General features: G+C 44.6%; 2 protein-coding genes across 5 annotated transcripts in view; both read right to left on the reverse strand.

Annotated features, from left to right (window-relative positions):
- GRIN3A (glutamate ionotropic receptor NMDA type subunit 3A) overlaps nt 1-18,199 on the reverse strand; it is a 154,993-nt gene that overhangs the window by 19,641 nt on the left and 117,153 nt on the right. For all 4 annotated transcript variants that reach the window (XM_047700176.1, XM_047700177.1, XM_047700174.1 and 1 more), the window contains exon 6: nt 18,028-18,179. In XM_047700176.1, coding sequence (XP_047556132.1) covers nt 18,028-18,179 — 152 coding nt within the window. The remainder of the gene's footprint in view (nt 1-18,027; nt 18,180-18,199) is intronic.
- PPP3R2 (protein phosphatase 3 regulatory subunit B, beta) lies at nt 2,818-3,764 on the reverse strand. The gene has a single exon (XM_047700178.1). The coding sequence runs from the start codon at nt 3,663-3,665 to the stop codon at nt 3,153-3,155; it is 513 nt and encodes a 170-aa protein (XP_047556134.1). The 5' UTR covers nt 3,666-3,764; the 3' UTR covers nt 2,818-3,152.

The following is an 18,199-nucleotide window of genomic DNA, read 5'->3' on the forward strand; positions in this document are numbered from 1 at the left end:
GAACAATTAGCCTGTTAATTCCGGCCATTCCAGAAGATGAAATATTTTCCTCTTGTTAAATTAAAACATGTAATCCAACATGTTTCAAACCCTTCGTTGTAATTTTTAAATTTCCATATTTTAATGTGTACATTGCAGGGTATATAAAAAATGTCTCTGAGGCCTTCTTGGCTAGTACTGCACATGCTCGCTTTCCTCATGCAGTTTCCTCCACAGAGTCAAATAGGCTGGGCTAGAATCAGAGTCTTCCTTTTATTTTTTTAAAGATTTTTTTAAAAATTTGTCAGAGAGAGTGAGAGCACACACAAACAGGGAAGCAGCAGGCAGAGGGAGAAGCGAGCTCCCCGCTGAGCAAGGGGCCTGATGTGGGGCTCCATCCTAGGACCCCAGGATCCCAGGATCATGACCTGTGCTGAAGGCAGATGCTTAACCAACTGAGCCACCCAGGTGGCCAGAGAGTCTTTCTTTTAAACTTTCTCTAGTCAAGAAGTCTATTTTTTTCTGCAAATGAGGGGGTGGGGAGGATTAGGATTACACAAATATCCAGTTTAATTTTAGAGTGGTGTAGCTAAGTACTAAGAAAGGGTTCAAAAGGAAGAAATAAGCGTCCTGTTTCCCTTATGTATCTTGATCTAATAGAAGTGGAGAAGGGCCACTTGTCTTATTTTTTAGTAGGCTCTACACCCAACATGGGGCTCAAAGTCAAAACCCGGAGATCAAGAGTTGCATGCTCTACCAACCAAGACAGACAGCCACCCTTACATGTTTTATATTTTTTGAATCCTCAAAATAACCAATGGATCCTTGTTTTAATTAGGAGAACTGATAGTGAGAGGTTAGGTAACTTGCTCATGCTCACACAGCTAATAAATGCCAATCGTAAGAACCTGGTTTAAATGACTCCAAACCCAGGTGTGTCTGATTCTTTCAACGATGTCATCCTGCAATGGGGCTATGACTCAGATCGCTACATGGCTGGGACCATTTATTATTAACAGATTTTTTTTAGGACTGCACAGAAATGAAAGGAACAGAGATTCCTATTTTTTGTGGTTCCTAAATAATCTATTAAATAAAAAGTATGGCAGGGAGGCTTGGTAGATGGGTACCCTGAGAGTAATGAAATTTGTGGACTTATTTTTCCTACTTCTGTTTTTTCAAGAATAGCAACTGGCTTCTTCAAACTAGAAGGATAATAATATCTTTCAAACAGATCTTCCTCATCCTGAGAAAAATCACCTGAGTTTTGTCCTGTGTAGGGAGAGTAGGTTTCATTGTCCTGATGTTTGGAGCCTTCAGCCCTTCTGTGGGGAGTGGTCCACGGTAAGCAAGAGGATTGGCATGAAGTGGCAAATGCTGGGACCTAGGACAGTTGGTTTTCTGAGAACTGATAGCAAGTGGGGCCTCGGAGAGCTGGTAATATCTGGATATAGGCAGTGGTATACTTACTGGTACACAAGTTCTCCAAACAAAACATGAAATGTTTTTGCTTCTTTCCATGATGTACTAGTTCTATCATGGCCAAATTCTCTCTCTCTCTTTTTAAGATTTTATTTGTCAGAGAGAGAGACCGCACATAAGCAGGGGGGCGGCAGGCAGAAGGAGATGCAGGAAGCCTGCTGAACAGGGAGCCTGATGCGGGACTCACTCCCAGAACCCTGGGATTATGACCCAAGCCAAAGGCAGATGCTTAACGAACTGAGCCACCCAGGTGTCCCTCCCATGGCCAATTTCAATCTAACGACATGACATCCCTAAACACAGAGCTAGAAAGAAGGTACACACACTGCCCTTGCCCAGGATGACTAGGCTCTAGTACACACCTAGGCTGCAGGTGTATTAGCCTGTGAGGAATTCTGGGCTGAATCCCATTAGAAAAAAGGCTTCCTGGGGTGAAAGAGCTCTCAGCTTCCCTGCCAGGCCTCAGGTCTGATGTTTAAAACTGAGTTTAGCTAGTATAGACAGCCTTCCCCCGCTGCAGCAGAGATGTGTTTGCCCATCTCTGCATCTTTTGAATGTATCTGCCTCTGTCCTATCAGAACAATTCTGAATCTGCTTCTTTCCCTCTAACTGGGGGTGGGGTGGGGTGGGGTGGGGGCAGGGGGCTGAGTTTTGGAGGGAAGAGCTTCCTGGGAAGGTCCCTGCCCTGTTTGGACTGGAAGCAATCTTTTTTTTTTTTTTTAAAGATTTTATTTATTTGACAGAGATCACAAGTAGGCAAAGAGGCAGGCAGAGAGAGAGAGAGACAGAGAGAGAAGAAAGCAGGCTCCCTTCTGAGCAGAGAGCCCGATGCGGGGCTCGACCCTAAGACCCTGAGATCATGACCTGAGCAGAAGGCAGAGGCTTTAACCCACTGGGCCACCCAGGCACCCTGACTGGAAGCAATCTTAACTGTACTTCCTACTGGGATGGCTGGCCCACCTGGAAAAACTGCCACTAAGGCTGAGAGTTGGGCTAGGCATTTAGTCCAGGCTTATTAGCATTTCTTGTAAGAGCCCTGAGACCAGTTCTTGGTCAGGAGCTGGAATGATGGGACAGGAGGAGGCCTCCAGATGGGCTCAGGGATATCTAGATGCAAGATGGGGAGTGGGCTACAGCCTAGGAAAGGGAAAGGTGGGCTTTCACTGCCCAGAGAGAGCTGATTAAAAGGTGCTCAGCCAAGAGAAATAGATCTGTTCCTGTTGCCACAATAGGAAGTTAACAATCTGTCAAGAGAACCTGGACACAAGTAAATGAAAACAGTTCACCTAATACCTGATTTAAATTGTGCAATTCCCTCCCGTCTATAAAACTATGAGAAGTAAAGGCAAAGATATGTATATTTTATAACTTTGGAATTTTTAAAGTTTTTGACACTTTATAGTTTGGATCCCGAATCAAAATAAAGAAAAAGATGTTTAGAAAGACCTTTTGATTTTCTTTCCCCACCATGCTCCTTCATCTTGGTCTCCCCCAGTCTGGGTGTTACCCTGAATCACTGAGACAAAAAGAATTCACTACACCGAGTTGGTCATGAGGTTCATGTTAGAAAATGTGGCTTCACAAAGAGAAACACTTCCAAATAAATCAGAGACCCAGCTCCTGGACTGCCTTGAGCAGATCTTAAGAGACAGAAAGGGAAATAAGAGTTGGTGGGTGGTGCTCTTAAAAGTTCACACAATCACCACCAACTTCTTGTGGACATCCAGGCCTCTGACCACAGCGCTGAACTCCTCAAAAGATATTTTCCCGTCTCCATCCCGATCCAGGACGATGATGGTTTTGTCCACTAGCTGCTGTAACTGCCAGTCCTTCAGGTTGTCGCCCACCATCAGCTTCAGCACCTGGAAGAGTTCCCCGTTGGAAATGTAGCCGTCTTTATCAATGTCATAGATGCTGAAGGCAAACCTCAACTTCTCCTCCTCGTCCCCCCTGACGCTGAACTGGGAGGCCCCCAGGATGAACTCCTTGAAGTCCACTTCTCCATTGCCATCGGTGTCGAAGACGTCGATCACTCGCTGCACCAACGGGTTCTGGTGCAGCTCGGGCAGGGACAAGAACTCCTCCACGCTCAGAGAGCCTGAACGGTCCAAGTCTAGCTTCTTAAACTTCTTGCTCAGTCTTTTAATTTCATCGGAGTTGAAGTGGGAGCATATCTCCTCCGGGTAACTGGCTTCATTTCCCATTGTGGACGCGACACCGCTCACAAGGGCTGTAGGCGAGGGCGTGTCCAAGCCCGGCGGTTGCGCGGCGGCTGAGGGAGGATGGGGGGGGCGGGGCAGGCTCGGAAGGCTCGAAGACCTCCCCCCTCCCCCACCAGGCGGCAAGGAAGGAGCAGGGAGCCGGGCAGAGAGGGAAGTGGGAGAAGGTAGGAGAGTGCGGCGGGGCAGGGGCTGGGGTAACGGACGCCCAGGAGTGGATAGGCATATAGGTTGCTCCGCCCTCTTGGCCGCTGACGGTTTTCTTCCTAGTTCCGCTGCTAGTATTTTATCTTCTCGCTTCCTCACTGGTCCTTAGAAGGCTCCAAAGGGGCAGTGTCCCCAGCACAGTGCCTGAGGCGCAGTATGTGCTTCATCAATATGCTCAGAATGACAGAGCGCACTGCAGTCCCGGACTCTTTATGCTTATGCGGACCTCGTGGTGGGCTAAATGAGGTAATACATCAAAGCGCTGATCTTACACATATTTCCTAAATTCTCTGCCGGGATTGACATCCTTCAGGTGCAGTGGTCACTGATCCTTTTCAAGACCTGGGGTTCCGGGTCTTTGTACGAGACCACCCAGATGTCGCACAGAATTTCTGACATGATCACTGATAGGCAGTAACATATTTCCGAGGGATATACACAGCGCTGAATTCAGGGTATTCTTTCAAGAAGACACAGTTCCCAAGACTATGGCCTTGGTTGCCCTGTTACTTGGAATCCATCATCTTATGACTGGTCTTCATCTTTTTCCAACGGGAGCCTGGTGGCTGTCCTGCGGACCAAGCTGGGAATGGCTGTAAAGTGCCCAGAGATGCCTTTTGCATGTTTTGAGAGCGACAGTGGTCCTTCCACTGTCTCATGCTTTCCTCTTTGCTTAAGCTGGATTTGTTCTTTTTGTTAAACATGAATCTCTTGTGCCCCCCTCCCCCCCACCCCGCACTCCTTCTTCCTTTAGAAGCACATTTACTCCAAATGCATAGGAAATAAACTGACTCAAGCGCAATGTAGTTCACCGGGAGAACCCCAGGCCACTAAATCAAACTGAAAGGGGCAAACACTCACTTAAAAAATGCTACTACCTTCATTGTGTTTTAAGTTTAGCCAAAATAGCACTCTAAAGGCAACTACTGAAACCGCCATGACGGCTACGGGGTACCTAAGCCAAGAACCAGACAGTTTAAGGGAAAAGGGAAGTTTGGTAGGCTACAATATTTAATAACTGAATTATTATCCCAACTGATTGAATGAATTAGATCTGAAAGAAGCATGACAGGGTGGAAAGATTTCAAAACAGAATAATCCAACATCAGCTCTGAAGTGACCATTGAGTAAGGCCTCAAACAACTTGCTTAGCATGTTTTTCCATCTGTAAAATGGAGCTAATAATACATTTTGTACAGCTGTGTGAGGATTAAAGCTGCTATTAGCCAATATGAGAAATCATTGTCACATCATTATCCTTACTATTTCCCCTGTGGGTGGAGATGAAGTCTTTTTTTTTTTTTTTTTTTTTTTTTGTCATGAAGTCTTAAAGAATGAACAGTTGGCAGCCTGGGTCCTTACACGCAGGTATGTCATTTAATGAGCATTCCTTGGTACCACTGACCGTGTGCCACTCACTGCTCTAAGCACTTCCTCAGCATTAGCTCTGGCTCCCCCAGCACACTCCTTGATGACTGACAGCACTGGCCCATCAAGCATGTTTCTGGAGTTCACGCTGACTTACCCATGATAGTTGTCATTTGGCAGGGAGATATTAGTGTGGAAACTTTTAGTAAGTGTATTCCTCTGTTCCTCTATGGGTTTTATTAGGAGGTAGTAAAAGGTAGTGGAGAGAGCATAAGAATTCAGTAGACCAGGTTCCAATACCTGCTCTGCCCAGATTAACAATGAGCCCTTAGAGGAGCCATTCCTGTCCCAGCCTCAGTGTATTCATCTGTAAAATGGGGATAGTAATTATAACTGCCTTCTCCACTGCATGTAGTTATTCTGAGAGCAAGATGCGGGAGTGCACATAGAAATGTTATGTAAGAGAAGTACTGTCTCAAGAGTCAACTCATGTGGAACAGACACTATCAGGAAGATGGCACCACTTCACTAAAATAATTCAGTGTGCAACCAAGAATTGCTTTACTCCTTCCCTGCAGAGGATGCAATGTCACCCTGGATCTTAAGTTCTAGTCAATGTGAAGTTGAGTTCCCCATTGCTCCACATTTCATAAACTTTGTAGGTCAGCATTGTTATGGGGCTCAATGCCATTGTTTCAATTTTCTCTGGTTGTTATTCTTAGTCATTTTCACTGTTACTCTTTCTGTTTATCACTGTGGAGGGATCCGGACCGTCAGACATTCATTGCAGTAAGTCAATGGAAAGGGTTGACTGTTCCAGAAGAAATCAGGAACCTGATGGCACTTCCATTTCAGCAAGTTTTTAGGGAAAGAACTATAAGATGGTCATGTGTATGACGGGCATGATGGGCATTAGAAAATAAAGCCAAACAGAAGCGATGAGTCCTGTGGTTCACGTAAGGTATCATCTTCCAAATTAGTCAGGAGAATGGGTTTCTGAGCAGTATCGCACATTCTGGGAGCGACCCACGCAGTGGGTCATTAACACAGTAGGAATCTGTCATGCCAGGGGAGTTCACACAATGGGAATTTGATCCAGTCAGTAAGATGAACTAAACCTTAACTGGGAAAGTGATGACTGAGCGGAAATATCAAGGAGAAGAAGAAATTAACTGATGTTCTGGGCAGGGATGAGTGTTCCAGGAAGAAGGAACTACATGTGCAAAGGGACGGGGGCAGGAGAAGCATATCAAGTAGGAGAACTTGAAAAAGACTACTGTGGCCAGAACAGGGAGGTTGCCGGAGAGTGTGGTATTAGATGAAGTGAAGAAATGTCTGACCATTCCCTAGACACTGAAGAAACGGCAACGTTTATTCAATCATTCCTTACAGGGCATCATTTATCCAATCCTGTTTCTTCAACATGTAGAGCACTGAGGGCATTGAGGGATGGTCCCTACTCAGAAAGCTTACTGACCACTGAGTGACTTGAGGCAGTAGAAAATTGTAATTAGTTATAACACAAGATGGAAAAGGAAAGATGTCATCAGAAGTGTAAAGGCTAAGAGCTGTAAGAATTCAGAGAACTGAGAAGTGGTTGGGAAATACCTAGAATTCTTGCTGGGAACAAATGGAGGAAGACTTTTTGCAAGAAGTACAGTTTGATTCTGACAAAGACAAAGAGAACAGGTACTCTAACTACAGAAGTGTGAAAGGGAGCAGGTGGGGATGGCAGCATCTGGTGCAATGTGGCTGAAGTACTAAGTAAAATACCAAAGTGAAATGGAAGGAACCAGATCAATGGGACTTTTGAATGTTTGGCCAAGACATCAGGATTCTATTCTAGAAAGATGACTCTGGCATTGTGAAGTGTGAATTGAACAGGGGAGAGACTGGCAGCTGGGAGAGCAGCTAGCCACGGAGGAGGACCACACATGCTTGTCTGGAAAATGAGAGTGTGCGGGTATGCTGAGAGAGGCACTGGAAGTGAAAGGCCAGGTCTGCTTAGCTGTCATAGCAAAGAACCACAAACTAGGGGCTTAAACAGAAGTTGATTGTCTCCCAGTTCTGGAGACTAGAAGTCTGAACTCCAGACGTCAGCAGGGCCACGTGCCCTTTGAAACCTGTAGAGGAGTCCTTCCTCGCTTATTCTGAGCATCTGCTGGTTTGCTGGCAGTCTCTGGCATCCTTGGGTACCGCTGCATCAATCCAATTTCTGCCTCACCGTCATGGTGTTCTCCCTGTATCTGTCCTCTTAAAAGGACACTGGGCATATTGGATTAGGGACCCACCCTTACACAGTGTGACCACAGCCTCAACTTAATGGATCATGTCTGCAGTGACCCTATTTCCAAAGTGGGCCTTGTTCTGAGGGACCAGGGGGTTAGTTCATTAGAACCTCAACATGTCTTTTTGGGGGACACAATTCAACCCATTCCAACCAGGCCTGATGTCTTACTGGACAGAAGGATAGAGGGAGAGAGCAGAGATGAGGCTCCATATGTCACTGCACTAGCTTCTCTGGCTGACCAGCCCCGTGCTTAGATGTGGCAGGAAGCCACCTATAATGTGTGATGACAGGGGCACCCTTTACAGGTCCTGGGCTCCCCCACGATGCTGCCTTCTCATTTAACATGTCCTGAAATTCCACCAACTCCCACAGCTGCGTCACGAGAAAGTGTCTTCGGAGTTATGATACAGGGAATGTGAGGGCAATTTCTCATCTTCTTAGACCGGGTTAATGATGCTTGTGAGGAGCAAATAAGGCTTTTCTGATAGTCTGTGACACTTCACACCACAGCCACTAGATGGCAATCTTCACACATTTCCAAGCCACAATCTTGAAAGCCTGGAAGCAACTACTTATTAGCACAGGATAATTAGGGAGGAGTCCTGTTTCCCGTGATTCCCCTATAGATTTCAGTGTATGGAAAACTCAAAAAGTGGAAAAAAGACTGTCTCTCACAATAGTCTTAATCAGTCTGAGCACTGTTCACACCTTTTAGTTGCATAGTAAATAACTATATTCATAAATATTCATGAGTCCACTGAAAGTAACCCAGGTAAAAAGCAGAAACTATTAACAGTATTCGGTCTTGAGCATAATTTATGCCCAAACATCTCTGGTATACAAAGGAAGAGACCCTTACTCCATGTGCTCTGTTTACTTGGTCATTAGCAAGGGTGAAGAGGGCACTGCTGGAAAATTTCAACTTCTGTCATCCATTGTAAGCAGAGAGCAACAGAGTAACAGCCCCACCTTTGTGATGATGCCACAAGAGAGGAAAGCAACATGGGAGAATTGTAGTGCTCCAGCCCGCCCACCCAGTAGTCTGACTTTGAAATACCACTGATTACATTTAAAGAAAATACTTTAAAAATCTGATTTAAGTGCATCCTAATGGTCTGCATAAACCATGTTTCCCCACTCAAACCTAGAAGCTGAGCTGGAAGAAAGGAATCGGATGATAATCATAATAGCGGGCTAATACAGCACTTTGCAAAGTAGAAAATTCCAGAATCATGTATTTCTCAAGTCCTCCAGTAAAAAAGTCTCCAGTTTTATAACATATCTAAGTAACACATAAAAGAATCTTTACGTTGGAATTGTTGGATGCTTATAATTGTAAGATGCTCCTGCTTTTTTGGAGATGGGTCCAAAAGGGAGGGTACAACTGTAATTTCCCACATGTGCTTCTTATTTACCAAATATTTTTTTCTTCTGCACACATAACTCTATACTCAGAAGAGGAAACATTTATTAAGCTAAATATTCTTCCTAAAATAGCTCATTAAATGTATTTCACTACTTACAGGAAGATTCTATTATCACCCCAGTTTGGGGGTAAGGATCTGATATTTCAGAAGTTGATGGTTTGGGGCACCTGGGTGGCTCAGTTGTTAAGCGTCTACCTTCTGCTCAGGTCATGATCCCAGGGTCCTGGGATCGGGGCCCGCATTGGGCTCCCTGCTTGGCAGGAAGCCTGCTTCTCCCTCTCCCACTCATCCTGCTTGTGTTCCCTCTCTCGCTGTGTCTCTCTCTGTCAAATGAATAAAATCTTAAAAAAAAAAAAAAGTTGCATGGCTTATATAGATACACAGGATGGAGCGGGGTGTCAAACCTCAGTATATCTAATTTGGAGTTGAAATTTTTTCAATTATCTCAGACTGCCTTCCATATGAAGATTTAAAAAGATGTCCCTGCTCTTCTGGTGTTCATAGGGGAACTGTAAGGCAGAACACAAGGGAAGGTGGCCATCTACGATGCCAGCATCCCTGAGGAGGGGCCCACTAACAGGGCATAAAATCCTATTCATACAGCATCACTGGGTGCAGTGTCTCTGGAGGGTGGGGCTAAACTGCATTGCTTATAATTCCATGCCTCAGTGTCCTGCTCATGCTCTGACTAGAGGGCTCTTCCCCCAATAGGGGACACCTCCTCTAGGAAGCCCTCTCTGACTCACTCTTGCTCTTCCGTGGGTCATTCACAGGCTTGCCTGTGTCACTGCTCTACCTTGCATCTTCTGCTGCTGCCCCTGTGATGGCATGGTGTCGGGGTTTGTTCACAAGTCTGTCTCCCTGCTTGTGAGTTCTGTACTTATCTCTGCCCCTGGTGCAGGGCCGGCACACAGGCATTCAACACATGTCTGCTGATGGATGGACGCATGGAGGGAGGAATGAATGAATTTGTTCTAGTAGCAGAACAAGAAGGTGAGGCCTTTTGGAGATTGGCCTCCCTTTCTTTGCAATTCCACTCCACGTTACAAAAGGACACATGTAAGGCTTTGTGCTTCTTCAGGTTTCCAGAAAGCACTACCTGGATAGGATCCATCTGACCTTATGCTTGGCTTAAATATTAAACTTAATTACTTAGGCTATTCCAAGGGAAGCAGTCAACTGTCAAGGTGGCTCCCGACATACGCGGGTTTTCAATTTAAAGCAATCTGCGGTCATTAACTTTCCTTGCCTCGCCATAATTTTCATCAGGTTGAATAGCAGTGACATTTTAAATTGAAAAAGAAAGGGGTAGGGATGAGAGGGGCAGGAGGGTGTTGAGATGTGACCCAGTTGTCAAGAGCAGAAAAGACTGCATTAAAACTCACCCTTCCCTCACCCCATGCCATTCCCTTTGGGTTTTTAAAGACAAACTGGAAAGAAAACTGACCAGCATAGAAGCTTCTTGATGAGACTTGTGTGATCTATTTGTCTTTCAATGTAGAGCTGACTAATGCTTTCCTCCTCTCCCCAACAAAAAAGTAATGGAGGGAAGAATGGATTTACTTCAAGAAAATTCCATTTTCTCGGTGAACAAATATTAGGAAGTTTCATATGGGATGAACATTTGGAGGTCTGGGGCAGTGGTCAGAGATGGGAGAGCCAGAATGGAGGCTAGCCAGTTCACTGTCCTTCTCTGTGGCCCAGGAACCATATCATTTAGGTCAGGGTCCCTCTAAACCTATCATATCAGCCTGGGAACTACAGCCTTCTCTAACCTGGCCATGCTACACAGCTCAATCTTATGGTGACGAAACAAGCTTGAAGAGAACTTTAGTGATGTGCTGGCGGTCACTCAGTTGGTTCATGGCAGAGTCAGGACAAATATGACAACTCCCATTCATTCAGCATCTACGTTTGTAGATGTTCAGGCACTTTTATGTTCATTACTCTGTTCCTTACACCAAGCCAGGAGCATCAAACAAATATTGTTCTCTCCATCTAGGAGAGTCAGTTCAGAGAGGTTAAGTAGTTTGCGTTGGTGATGTTTTGATGTTCCTTTGTGATGTAGATATTTTGAAACTGGTCATTTTTACATTTGCACCTCTACAGTGTTCTTGAAAACAAACCATTTAACTTTAGCTTTAAAAAACAAACTAATAATGAGCTCAGCAGCCATCTCACTTCATCCCTGTCCGGTGGTCCCATTCCTTATTAGATGAAGTTCAGGACTGGGGAGGCCATGGATGGAGTAATTTCAGGGATGGAGTGAAGGTCAAGTTGAGGATGAGCTCAGAGATGGAATGGTGCAAAGTTTCCTATTGTGCACTTTCCTTGATATTAAGAAACACCTAAAAGTACCTTGATTTACTTTTAGACTGTTCGGAAATTTACTTCTCCTTTTCCTTACACCTTGTAATCAAGGTCTCTGAATTCGAGATGGAACTCCTTTCATGGCAATGTTCAACCTCCTGCTTAGTACGTATTTGTTTCCCTTGGCACTCAACAAGGAGACCCTTGGATTCAGAGGGAGAAAACCTTGTAACAATACAGCAAGATACGGATTCCAATGAAGTTGAGGGAGGTTACATAACTTTTCCGAGGACATAAAGCTGCCTCCTCATGGTCATGGTAGAGCCAGGGTGGCCTGGCTCCCAAGACCAGCACTGTCCCAGTGGTTGTATTTGTCTCCTCTTTCTGACCAAGGCAAGGTATGAGCTATCTCCCTGCAGGCTGGACCTGGGTTTGGGAGCAGAAGCTGCACATTCTCAGATGGTCAGGCTGTGGGCACTTTCCTCTAGCTGTCCCATCCCCATCTTCATCTTCCATGAGGGTCTGTGCTGGACATTCTTTTGCCCTTCCAGACCCATTCTCCACCTTTCTCCATCCAGCTTTGTGCCCTGTGGAGGTCCTCTATGGACCACACGGACAGGCTCCCTTGACCTAAGGCCATGGTGGGAGATGAAGAGGTTCAAGGAGCTGAGGTCAGGTATTTACTCTGGCCATCTCCCAGCAGGGTTACTGTGGGTTGGCTATGTTCCTCGTCAAAGGACACAGATCCCATTAGAAAGCCCTCTGCTATCCCCTCCCTCAGGTTCTAGGAATGGCTCTCTCCCTTTTTCCCTTTGAGTCTAGATGTGGTAATGCCTCCTCCACTTCACTTGCCCTGGGAGAATGTACTCTTTCTGTTGGTTTCCTTAAACCATACCTTTGCTAATGGTTTCTTGGAAATTCCCCGGACTCTTGTGTGCTATCCATTCTCTGCCAAGACTATTTCTTCTTCATTCTTTACTATTTCCAGGTGGTTAAAAGGGCCAATTATTTATTTGATCCATTATTATTTCAAAGTAGCTTTCAAAAAAAGATATCATCACAGATCTTAACAATTTCTTGAAGAATTTTGGGAGTTTGCTAAACTGTGATCTGCCACCTTCCTTTTCCTGGTTTGCAAATAACAGATTTCACAAAACAGTGAGACTCTAAATTCACTGGAACTCTAAATTCACTCAGTGACTTTATAAAAAAAAAAAAAAAAAGACATTTTTTGCTGAGTCAGAAAAAAATGGAGGAACTTCAAGTCAGCCATACGTTTTCCCCAGTGGAACTAAGTGACAATGGGTCTGCCGTGGGCACAGGCAGAGTTGTGCTAGGAGGACCACGAAGAAATATCTAAGGTCAATTTAAAATTCCTCTCTGAGAATTGCCAGAGTCTGGTCAGCAGAACTGGACCTGCAATTTTCTAAGTGACTCTGGGGATGGGATAAAACCCTGAAATTCAAAAAAATGAATTTATCCTCCGGACAGACTATAGCTAGACAGCTCTGGAGTCGCCAAAGGATGGGAGGTGAACGGATCAAGGTTTTCACAGGGAACAAAGTATTAATGCCCAATTACCAGAAATAGGAAGAAAAAGCATCTTCCATATCCTGTTACTAGGTGACCAGATTACTCATTAGCCAAACTACGATTTTTTTCAGAGGGGAAGGGTGTTCAATTCCTCTGTGCAGCATATACAGACTGGACTGGACCTGGAAAGTGGGATGTTGGGTTAGAAATAAACAGAGGAATGTCTTCCTCAAGAGCCCCTGGTGGGAGAGGTGCCTTCCAGGACACACCTGCTTCTGCTGTACTGTGCCCTGCATCCCCTCCACTTGGGCGGGTGAAGAAGGTGGGACGTGTTCATTAAACTACTATTTTATTTACTCCTCACAAGAAGCCATGGAAGAGATGAAGAAGCCGAGATTGAGGTGAGTCAGTGACGTGCCCAAGGCAAGCTGATGGTAGAGGAGGCTTCCTCTGATTGTGGCTTGTCTGATTTCAAAGCCAACCCTTGCCTCTCAACACTACCATAGCCCAGCAATGGATGGCACGTGAGGCAAAAGGGATGGCGAGCAAGGTGCTAACAAGTATACTTCTTTTTTTTTGAACTTTCCTGAGAGACGGCTTACAAAAAAAGCAGGTGGACACTCAAGGATCGGAGCCAAGGGAAATCCAGCAGGCAGACAGCCTTCACAGAGAAGACCGAGCTCAGCTGAAGATCGGCTTCATTTAATCACATTCTACCTGTAGGTTCTGTGAGGGTGACACCCTGAAATTCTCTCTTCGGTTGTACAAGACAAATGTGCCAGCCGGTGCACACGGATATGCACTGCTGTGTAAATGCACACAGGTGAGCCTCATCGCAGAGCAGTTATCACTAGGTCAGGAGCTGCCATGGTGTAGAGCAGCATTCCTCAGAAAGAAGAGCTCCATGTGTGTTCGGAACATTTCCTGAGGCTAGAGGGTGGCTCTCTTACCACCACCACACACAGACTCTTCTTTCATTTCAGTCTCCAAGGTTCTAATTAAGAATATGCATCTCTTCCTCTCTCTCTCTCTTTTAAAGATTTTATTTATTTGGCAGACAGAGATCACAAGTAGGCCAAGAGGCAGGCAGAGAGAGAGGAGGAAGTAGGCTCCCTGCTGAGCAGAGAGCCCTATGCTGGGCTTGATCCCAGGAACCTGGGACCTCAGGACCCTGGGATCTTGACCTGAGCGGAAGGCAGAAGCTTTAACCCACTGAGCCACCCAGGCACCCCTCTCTTCCACTCTCTTAACTCCTACCTGTCTTCCCCTTCCAAACTCAGCTGATCTGTGGGCCCGGGCTTGTCTTAACAACCATAACTTGATCCTGATGTCAGTCTCTCATGCAGCTGCTTCCAGCTCACTACATCCAGAATTTTCCCCAATCCCCCTCCCCTGAATTTGGCTTCTGCTGATTATTTGGTACTCAAAATTTATCTTATTTGTCCACACTTAGTTTGGTTTTGTTTGAAATTACTGATGAGTCAACAAAGTCCTGGAACATTTATGGTGAAACCTCAAAATCCTTAACAATGTTAAGTGACCTTGTGGTTAGCATATTCAGGATAATAAGCTCAATATTTTACAAACATTATATGACTTAATTTTTACCCCAATCCCATGAAGTCCCCCAATTTGCTGAAGATGAGGCTCAGAATGGTCAAGTAACATGGCCTAGATCACAAGAGCTGAAAGGTTCAAATCCAGAACTGTCCCAAAGCCCATTTTCAACCATGATGTTATACTGTAAAGAGTATCAATATTCTTATCTCAGGATAATATAAAGGGAAACCATTATCACTGGGTCAAAGCTGGGAGGGCTCTTGCAGATGATGAAATCCAAATACCTTATTGTATAGATAAATGGAAGTTGGTGGGATGAGAGGACACAACTTTTTCCAAGGATAGAGTGAGTGCAGAAGAGGTGGGTGATTGTTTATTCAGCATCCATTCTCCCGTCTCCTTCCTCCTAAGGGAATCCTGCTTTTGTTTAGGTCTTCCTATGTGATCATGCATTTCAAGGGAAGCTGGCCCATCTTCAGTCCAAGGGGATGAGTCATGACTAGTTTAATCCATCATGATGATCTCATTCCCCTCACACTGACTGGATCATGCAGGGCAGATGATACCCTTTTGGTCCAATGACATATGAGGAAATTCACTGCATGTCTTTGGGGAAGGTTCCTTTCCTTCTTCTTCTTCTTCTTCTTCTTTTTTTTTTTTTTCCCTCACTTCTAAAAAGAGCTGCAGGAAGACACCTGAAGATGCCTATGAACCTCAGGAAATTCTCTTGATGGAGGGAGAGGAGCTATGAACACTTCCATTATTTACTACTTTTTTTTTTTTTTAAAGATTTTGTTTATTTGACAGAGAGAGATCACAAGTAGACAGAGGCAGGCAGAGAGAGAGAGAAGGAAGCAGGCTCCCTGCTGAGCAGAGAGCCCGATGCGGGACTCGATCCCAGGACCCTGAGATCATGACCTGAGCCGAAGGCAGCGGCTCAACCCACTGAGCCACCCAGGCGCCCCCATTATTTACTACTTACTGTGTCAGTTTTCTTACTAGGTCTTTCCATAAGTGATTTCCTCTTCTCAGACAAAATAGCAAGACAGGCTTTATCATATTTATTCATGGATGAGGAAACTCAGACCTAATAGCAGATAAGTCATTCAGTGGTTAACTGGTCACTTCAGGATACAAGTCTAGAAATGTATGGCTTCAAATTTATCATGCTTTGTAGTAGCTCTTTTCATACTTGAATAGATAGATTTATGTTAGTTTCCAAAAGGACATTTCCCTCTATGTGCCCAGTGGAGTTCGGTTCTGAGTCTGAAGAGCCCTGCACCCTCAGAGGCTTGTCCAGTGGAGTCGGTTGGTCCCTCCTGCTGATACCCATCTGATGGTCCTCTGAAATGGCAACAGCCTAGACAGAGGAGTGTGACCAAGGAGGTGCAAATCATTCCATATAGCTGGCTTTGGGGACATGACCGGGAGGCTCCTTCTGTCTAATGTCTTGCCGTCAACTTTGAATCACTTGGAGATTTAGGCATGAGTTAACCATGGTCACAGCAAATGGTACAAGTAAAGCAATTGGTTCATTCACATTCTTGGCTGACTTAATTCAGCTGACCGGTATAAGACCAATTTTACTTCTTTTAGAAAAAGCCATGCAACCTCTCCAAAGAAAGAGAAAAATGACTGCCTAATAGGGTCGTGGTATGAACCAATGAGTTAATTTCCCTAATACAGCTTTTGTCACATGGTAAGAAACAGAACAGGCTACTTTCCTAATTCCCCATTTTCCTCTTTGCTTCCTTTAAATCTTTGCTCTATGACCATCTTCTCAATGAGATATAATATAAGGTTAAAAAGGAAGATATGATTCAGATTGGAACACGGATTGTGGGCAGGCTCTGGAGAAGTGAGATTTCAGCTGGGAGTTTATAATGAGATGTATTAGCTGGTAAATGTCAGGGGTAAGAGTATTTGGGAAGAGGGATGTAAAAGCATGTGCCAAGATGCTAAGATAGGGAAGCCACTGGCATATCTCTATCTAAAATGACCCCAGGGGGATTCCTGGGTAGCTCAGATGGTTGAGCATCTGGCTTTTGGTTTTGGCTCAGGTCATGATCTCAGGGTCATAAGATGGAGCCCCACATCAGGCTTCAGGCTCAGTGAGGAGTCTGCTTGCGATTCTCTCCCTCTCTCTTCCCCCAACTCGTGCACAATTGCTTTCTCTCTCTCCAATCAATCAATCAATCAATCTTTGAAAAAATAAATTAAATGACCAAGGTAGTGGGGCTGTAATGAGCCAGGAAGAAAGTGGCATGAGATGAGGCTGAAGATATAGGCAGGATCGAGTCCCACAGGGCTTGCTGAAATGCAAGTTTTGCATTTCAGATTGTTCCCTAATTAACACGGCAGCCCAACGCAGACTTCTAAACAAAACAGTGATCTGCCACATGGAAAACAAATCGCATAAAGGCAGGCAGGAAAACAGAGAGCAGTTAGGAGACTTGTGCTGTGGTCCAGGTGAGGGATGAGGACTTGGACTAGAGTGGTGACAGTGAAGATGGCGATAAACGGGCTTACTTGAGACATATTTTATAGAAGGAAAAAATATGGCTTGTTGATAGATGCTGCAGGAGGTGAGATGTGGGAGGCATGAAGGATCCTTGGCAGTTTCTGGAATGAGTAACTGAATGGACAGAGGCGTCATTACCCGAGATGTGAAACACAGGAGGAAAAGCAGATTTAGGAGAGAAGATCAAAAGTTCAGTTTTTGACAAGTTAAATTGTGAGATGCCTGTAGGATATTCAAGTGGGGATGTCAAATGGGAAGGTAGACATATGGTTCTGGGGCTCAGGAGAGTCTGTGTAGAAATACAAATTTGCCAAAATAGAGGCTATTTGAAGCCATTATTATTGCTGGCTGTAGTGCTGTTTTTGTTGTTGCTGTTGTTTTTAATGTCTGGCTGACCTTGTACTGGTTTATTTGGCTTCTCTTTTGAATACCTGAACCTATGGTTCTTGTTATATCCTTTAGTCTCTTATCTTAATTATCTCCTTTGATGGTTTCTTTCTAATTACATTGTAAAGGCAGAGCACTGCAACAGAAAGATGAAGATTCCGACTATGTGTGCCTTGGGAAAATCACTTAGGATCTCCAGGTATTAGTTTCTCATCTGTAAAAGAAAGGTATTGGTTGTTTCCAGTTTATAAAATCTATGATTCACTAATCTAAGAATTACCCATTAAGGTGTGTCTACTTTTCTAAATCCATAAAGGACTCATAGGTGGACCACTGGGAAATTAGCTTTGATCAGATCTTGAAGGATATTCTGAAGTCCACATCATGTCTAGCAATTAACAGTTAAACCAAGTACTGTTAATGACAATCTCAGATATAGATACTATTGCTGTAATTCGACCAGAATTTCTTCTGCACTTGCGGATATAGCATATAGAAAAGAAGTGGAAATTCAGACATTTACTCATCAAAGTACATCACGTTTGAGTCCAAGACAAACCTGTCTTACTGCAAATTCCTACCAGAATGGGCACTCTTCAAGTGAACTTCTGCATATATCACGGTGAATTCTACGAGATGTAAAAGCCTGGATTATTGACCAAAGGACACATGTAACAGCATTTCTTCATATTCTTCAAGGTAAAGCTATACAAAGCATCAACACAATCAGCACTTTTTCCTTACCTCCGTGACAGCAAAGCTTCTCTTTCCACAGGGAACCACCTTGTACCACTTGTCATGCAACACATCCATAAACCCATGGGACTTATACTGACTGATCAGCTCGGATATATTGGAGGTCAGTGGAGAGTTGGGCGGGAGACCAATGCCATACCCTAGAAGAGAATACAACCTC

Source organism: Lutra lutra, chromosome 13, assembly GCF_902655055.1.
Source record: "Lutra lutra chromosome 13, mLutLut1.2, whole genome shotgun sequence".
NCBI lineage: Eukaryota > Metazoa > Chordata > Mammalia > Carnivora > Mustelidae > Lutra > Lutra lutra.